The 7507-nt window shown below is 28.9% G+C and overlaps 3 protein-coding genes across 3 annotated transcripts; 1 reads left to right on the top strand and 2 right to left on the bottom strand.

The window, feature by feature from the left end:
- Positions 1 to 306: 306 nt before the first annotated feature.
- LOC126659945 (pathogenesis-related thaumatin-like protein 3.5) lies at positions 307 to 1427 on the top strand. Its single transcript, XM_050353275.1, has one exon. It carries the CDS (start codon positions 351 to 353, stop codon positions 1077 to 1079), a length of 729 nt encoding a protein of 242 aa, XP_050209232.1. The 5' UTR covers positions 307 to 350; the 3' UTR covers positions 1080 to 1427.
- A 661-nt stretch (positions 1428 to 2088) lies between these two features.
- Positions 2089 to 3015, bottom strand: LOC126662104 (metalloendoproteinase 1-like). The gene has a single exon (XM_050355992.1). The coding sequence runs from the start codon at positions 3013 to 3015 to the stop codon at positions 2089 to 2091; it is 927 nt and encodes a 308-aa protein (XP_050211949.1).
- A 1886-nt stretch (positions 3016 to 4901) lies between these two features.
- Positions 4902 to 5819, bottom strand: LOC126662105 (metalloendoproteinase 5-MMP-like). The gene has a single exon (XM_050355993.1). The coding sequence runs from the start codon at positions 5817 to 5819 to the stop codon at positions 4902 to 4904; it is 918 nt and encodes a 305-aa protein (XP_050211950.1).
- Positions 5820 to 7507: the final 1688 nt, after the last annotated feature.

The raw sequence follows: 7507 nt of genomic DNA on the forward strand, positions 1-7507 counted from the left end.
TATTCAGAATTTTAATGACCCAAATAAGGAACTACAACTCTGAAGTATTACACAAATTAAATTACATACTTTTTTTTGATGGAATTAAATTACATACTTAATTACTTATTTATCAAGTAATGAATAAATTCTGAAAAGCAGCAGAAATAATGGGTGTGTGTTTATTGTGACTTATGGTACTTTACTTATTATTTCAGAATATTTAACAAACTAACTAATTAACATAATAAAATCCATTAAATCCTGAAAACTCCTCAACATACAATTAGCATGATCAATTATGTTTTATTTATATTCAGATTAATTTTTAGTACTATCAATTTAATCCTATACTACATTTTCCACATATCATGGCATTTTTCAGGCAATTTCTCATAGTAACCCTAGTTTCTTTGTTTATTTTAGATTCTGAAGCCAAAATAATTACCCTGATAAACAAATGTAACACTACAATATGGCCTGGTTTACAAGTACTATTAGCCCGTCAGGAATCCGAATTTATGAAGGGCGGTTTCGAATTACAACCCGAACAATCAATGAACATTACGACCCCACCCTTATGGGAATTTTTCATATGGGCTCGTACCGGATGTTCATTTGACAGCTCCGGTAACGGAGGATGCATCACGGGCGATTGTGGCGAAAATGTCCGATGTTCGTTACAAAATCAATTTCCTAATCCTCCATTTACAATGGTAACTATTTCTCTAGGTCAGGAATCCGATGTTTACGGAGTTTATCTTGGTTCCGGGTTCAACGTTCCGATTTCAATTTCTCCTAACGGACCGGGTTCCGACAAGTACAACTCTTCGAGTTGTACTTCGGATTTGACCAAGAATTGTCCGGAGGAATTAAAGGTAACGTTTAACGGTCAGGTTGTTGCGTGTACAAGTCCGTGCCTTGCGTTTAACACGCCGGAATTTTGTTGCTCCGATTCTGATGGCCAGAATAATTGTAAGGCAACAAAGTATACAAAGGTGTTTAAGGATTTATGTCCGGCGGCTACTGCTGACAATTCTGAGCAGAACTCAAATATGTGCAGTGGAATTAGTCAGTATCTAGTTAGCTTTTGTGGGTGATGATGGTAACACTTACAAATTGCATATTTAGGATTAAATATTTTTACGGTTATCCGACTATACTATTTTTATAAAAATAGTTAACAAGTTCGATTTGTTATATTTTGGTAATCAATATTCATTTTCCAAACAATGGGAGGTTAATTATCCATTGAAGCTGAATTTTGCCCATATAGGTAATATTTGGCTTGGGATGTAGAGTAACCTTCCGTTATTTGAAAATTGAATGTTTGGTTACTAAAATATAAAAATATTGATAATTCTGTAAAAGTGATATAGTTAGATAACAATAAAAATATTTTACTGAGTATTTACTTGAATAATTAATAAAACTATGTTGTTATTATATATTTATGCATGTTTGTGTAATTTATAATTGGAATAATTATTATTATCTCCATGAGTTTAGATCCGAAATAATGTTATCCTCATGAGTTTTAAACACTGTAATTGTAAATTTTAGTGTGTTTAGCAAATAAAACATGAATTTAAAATTTGACAATCAAATTTTTATATTTTGGCAAATTAAAACACCAAATTATTTCTCGTTAAAAAATGCTAATGTAAATACTAGAATATACACGGTTTTGGCAGCCACGTTAAAATATTTTTTATGTATTTCGATTTTTTATAAAATAAAAGTTAATGACTAATTTTATCAAATTTTAAAAGTTGAATTTTAATTACAAAACATGTTAAATTTCATCATTTCTTTTTACAATTCTCTTATCAATGTTCGAAACTCATTCGGCCATTCATTGAGAGATAAAGCATAAAAACTTACATAGAAAAAATTATAAGAAATATACTTCTACAGAACATTGATTTCATTTTGCATAAACTTATACAAGAACAATCAAATCAATTAAATCCAATTATGTCTCAATAGATTTACTTTAGTAGTAGGAACATATTTATGGAGTGCGAACCTACCCATCATCTTTATAATAATAAAACAGTTCAATTAAAATTCAACACCACAAAAATTATGGTTAATTTGATAAATTATTTAGATATTATACAATTTTCTGATTCCTTGAATATCATCTTGACCCAAATTCTTGATCTGACCATACATAATAGATGGATACATAATAGCAGATTTATCCGTACTATGATCAAGCCCTAATGCATGGCCAATTTCATGCAACGTAACAGTATATAAATTTATCGCATTCGGATGAGAAATTAATGAATATTTTTCCTCACTATCTAAATGAACTTCTGCAGAAGGTGGTGGATTAGCTAGACCAACAATTCCACCTGGACCATCAAAAATATAATCTGGATTTTGATTTCTTTTTAAATAGCTAAATTTAATGTCAGCATTTGCATAATCTTTGATTTCAACAAATGTGAAATGACCAACTTGTCCCCAACTCTTTAAAGACATTGCAATTGCTAATTTTCCACTTCTTGGTGTACCATTCATGAATGAATATGTAATTCTTGATTTTTGAAATCTTGGATTTCCTGAATAGAATTTAAAATCAGGTTTTGATATTATTTGGCTTGAATTTTTGTTACCTTGGATTTTGATATCCGGCATGCCGCATCTCGGCGTACTCATTAGCGATAGGGTTTCGGGGTCTAATGTTCCGGTCATCGGAAGATTGAAATTCTTTTGATATGATTTGATTGCGGATTCTGTTTCGTCGTCGAAAATATCATCGTCGTTGTCGTTGTCGTTGTCATTCAGGTTCTTGTCGAGGGCATTGTTGGAATGATAGCCAAAATGTTTAAGGTATATTTTGAGGTCATTAAGGCCTTTGACATTTTGACCTTTTTTAATTCCCTTCAAATTGTTCAAGAAATTAAATGGTGATATTGTTGAATTTTCATGATGATTTGTCTCAGAAAAAACTTCTTGATAAAAGTTGGAAAGAACGAGGAGAAAAATGAGAGTTATGAAGGGAAATAATTTTGGGGTCAACATGATTTTGGTTTAATTTTTGTTCTTTATGGCTTTGAGCCTATTTATTGAATTTCAAAGGCTAACAAATAATTAAGGTGGTTTTATTGAATAACAATAGAAATAATTTGCATTATTTGTGTTTGGTTTGAAAAATAATAGACTAAATATAATATCTATCCATAGCTATGATTAAAATTGGCAAAAATATTACTAATAAACAATTCTGACAATGTAATCTGTTAATTTTATTAATCCTGACAATTAGATCCAATTAATCAGTAAATATATAATAATAGTATATAAATTTTAAAAAAATAAATAGATAATCTTTCAAAGCTTTAAAACTTCATTTCTAGTATGGACCAATTTATCATAGAAATAACTTAAAATGCTAAGTGGTATCTTAATTTGTCGGATATTAGACTTATTAGGTCACTGAGTTATGCACTATTACAGAAATGATATTAAGATTCAGATTATTAGAAAAAAATAACTAACTTATCAAATTATTTCTCAAAAAGGTCACCGTTTATAAAAAATTATAATTTTTTTCGCAAATTATAAACAGGATACTGAATTATACCTTTTGTTAAAAAAAGATATTGAGATATACATTTTTTTTTAATTCCAGTATGCCATGTAGGACAAAATGCAAATAAAATTAATTTATTTTATCTCTGGTGACATTCCGTGAACTACATTAATTATTAAACGACGTTGATTATTATTAAAACATTTTAAATCTTTAACTTAAAAACAAAATAATAATCTTCATATTTAAAAGTCAAACGAATATGGGGATTACATAGATATGGCAAAATCCATAAAGATGGAGACGGAAATGGGGATGTATTTATCCCCATCAGTTAAATAGGAACAGGGACGGAAATTTTCCATTGAAGCGGGGACGGGAATTATGATAGCTTCCCCATCCCCATCCCGTCTCCCTAACTATAGGGTAATGTAGTGGATACTTTTTTAGTTTTGGAATTAAATAACACCTCTTAATTTTTTTTAAGGATATACATATTTTAACATTTTCCAAAAATAAATTTACTTTAATTAATGGCTGCTTAGTTTAACAGTTTTTGCTATTGTTAGATGCTGGATCCAACAGCCGACAACTCCTCCATTTTAGAATTTTTATTTTAACCGTTTGATCAGCTTCCAACCAAGCATCTATACACATATATGCAATTTTTAACATTCATTTTCAGATCATTAAGGAACCATATTAGCCTAACTCATTAGAAAATTGGAATAAAATCACAATTCACCCTTGAAGTTTTCACCAAAAACTTAATTAACCACAAAAAATTGTGCTTGCTCAAGATTAGCTCAAAACTTATATTACACCCAGTTTTATCTCATCCTTGACAATTACAATAATCAATTCAAGAAATTTAGGTACATTCATTTTTGCAAGAACATAAAACATTAAAGCTAGCGAAGGTTACCAATTTTTGTTAATGATTATTAAACATAGAACATTGAGAACTAGTATTCAAAATATTAATTTTTATTATAATTCAAAACCGCCAAAACCCTCAGAATTACAAACTTAGCAATTATGGTTATTTTATTTTTTTACAATTACCGAGCTATATAAAATTTACACTTTAGTTACCATCGTTTCATTTGTTACATTTTAGTAATACAACTTCCATTTTTCTAAAATAAGAGGTTACTATCGCAGTTCCAGTCCGTATGTGTCAGTGGCAAAGTTGAATGTCATATAACTTCATGTCGGTCATATAAGCGGTAATTCGCCTTAGCTCATCGAGCAAGTGATAACCGAAGAGTAAAAACTCTATAAATAGTTCAGTAATCGTATATTTTATAACCCGAGAAATTACATTATATTACATTATGTAAAGTCAGCTATCATATAATTATATACATATCCATCATTTAAGATTATACAAAGCTTTAATCCCTTGAATATCATCTTGACCTAAATCCTTGATCTCACCAAAACCAACATAAGGCCACATAACAGCACTTTGCACATCACTATGTTCAAGCCCTAAAGCATGTCCAATTTCATGCAATGCAATTGTGTATAAATCAACACTACCTAAACCAGCATTTAATTTCCATGGCTCTTCACTATCAAAATGTACATGGCCCACAGGTGGGGCCCATGCATGGGCATAAACGCCACCTGGACCATCAAATGCATCATTGTCTAAATGTTTTCTTTTTTGAAAACTAAATTTCAAATCGGCTTTATCATAATTATCTGTGTATTGAAATGTGAATTTTGTCACCTTTGCCCATTTTGCTAATGAAACTCTTATTGCATATGTTCCAATTTTTGGTGTTCCATTCATGAATCCATAGGTTATTGTTGTTTTTGTCCATTTTTCATTTCTTGTGTAGAATTTAAAATCGGGTTTTATCGTATCCTCCGCGTTTTTCAGTCGTATGTTTTTATCCGACCTGCCACATCGCGGCCTCGTCATTAGAGACAATGTTGCGGAATCTAGAATTCCTGTCTGGTTGAGATTGAAATTCTTTTGATACAATTTGATTGCGGATTCTGTCTTTTCGTCGAAAACATCGGTGTTACCATCATCATTGTTATTACTCGTCTTTGAATCTAATCCGCTAGTTGACTGGCTATCGAGATAACCGAACTTCTTAAGGAACTTTTTGAGATCTTTGACGCCGTTAACATTTTGGCCCTTTTGAGATCCTTGTATTTTTGTTAGGAAATCAAAGGGTGAACTAGTTGAATTTTCATGAGTTTGAGTTTGAGCTATTGAAACTTGGATGGCAAGAAATAAAAGAGATAGCAATGAAATTATCTTTGAAGGATACATTATGTGGCTAATGTTGAAGTCTCTAATCATTTTAGTCCTATTTATTAAGCTCTAAAAATAATTAAAATAATTTATTAATTTAGAAAAGAATAGGTTAGTATTTTGCTAAGCATATTGTTTTACTAATTTTGGATTTTTGTTGTTAAATGGTTACTGTTTGGTTGATTGCTATCATTTGAAGTTGGAAAAACCATCAATTATATAGTTTTAAGTAGTACTATATATGTCAAAAGATTAAACCAACTAATGATATCACTGAAATATAAACTATACCATTTACTTTTTTCAAAATTAATTGCTTCATTTTTTTGAGTTTTATAAGCACCATTATAAATTGTAAACATTACCAACTTTTTTTTGTTATTTTGTTTTGTTTTTGGAGCTATATATCCTTTTCTTATTAAGACTAATTAGATAATTAAGGATTGTATTATTTTTATATATTTATACTAATTGTAAATAGAGTATGTACATGGTGGATTCTATGTGGATGTGATCCATGAAGACTCCAGTACCAATCAATTATATAGCAGAAAATAGAAATGTGGAATGATAAATAGTAAAAAAATATTTTTATAAGAATACATTACAACTACCGAGTTTTGAAATTTTAGAAACGTTTGCATAAATAAAAATAAAATGGTCCCATGTAAAAACTCGATAAATTTATGTATAGCATATCGGATGATCAATCTATAACTTATATAATTAAATTCTCCATTAGTGCTGAGATCTCATCTTTAATGCATACACTTCTAAAAAAAACTTAATTATGTTGATATATATATATATGCACATGCAATTATTCGTGTTATATTGCTTCCAAATGAATTAAAATTGCAAATTTGCGATATAAAAACAGCATTAAAATTTATAAAATCTAACACTGTTAAAAGTTATCAGTTTATGATAATGTAACTTTGTTCACCACTTTTCCGCCGTAATTGTCATTGTTTTGGTTTCTTCCAATAGCTTAAGGCCTTGTTTAGTTGGGGGTAAATAAATTAAGAAAATTGTATTTTTCGGAAAGTAGTAATTTTTTTTTGTTTGGTTCAATTTTTATATTTTACTTTCCGGAAAGTTGGATGTTTGACTTCCCTTTAACTAGGGAAGTAACTTCCTTAGCAAAACCCAAGGAAGTAGAACTTCCCTAACACTTTTGTTGATTTTTCCTAATTTAACCTTAATTTTTTTTTCTTTTAAAATTTATATAAAAATATTTTTATTTATTTCAAAAAATATACTTATATTATTTTATAATTGTTATTTATAATAAGTATATATTTTTATTAAATATTTTATATTATGTAAAATTCAAATAAAAAATATAATTTTTAAATTTTAATATTTAAAAATTCTTCTAAATAGTACTTGAATCGTAATAAGAGATAATAAGTGAAAATTTAATTATTTATTGCTCGATTTTTATAATAATATAAAATTATCAAAGGACATTTATATCTTTTAGTTAAAAATATAGTATATTATATTAAAATTAATTTTGTACTTTCCGGGAAGTAAAAATTGAAACAAGTAACATTTATCAAACTTCTTGGAAGTTAACTTTCCAGAAACTACACTTTCCGGAAAGTTACTTCCAGTAATTGATATAAAACGAATCAAGCGAGGCCTAAGATATCTTAGTTTAAGAGTTGATTTTGCTTATCTGTCTCTTGAAATTGTCTTTA

The sequence above is a fragment of the Mercurialis annua genome, linkage group LG8 (genome assembly GCF_937616625.2).
Source record: "Mercurialis annua linkage group LG8, ddMerAnnu1.2, whole genome shotgun sequence".
NCBI classification, from domain to species: Eukaryota; Viridiplantae; Streptophyta; class Magnoliopsida; order Malpighiales; family Euphorbiaceae; genus Mercurialis; species Mercurialis annua.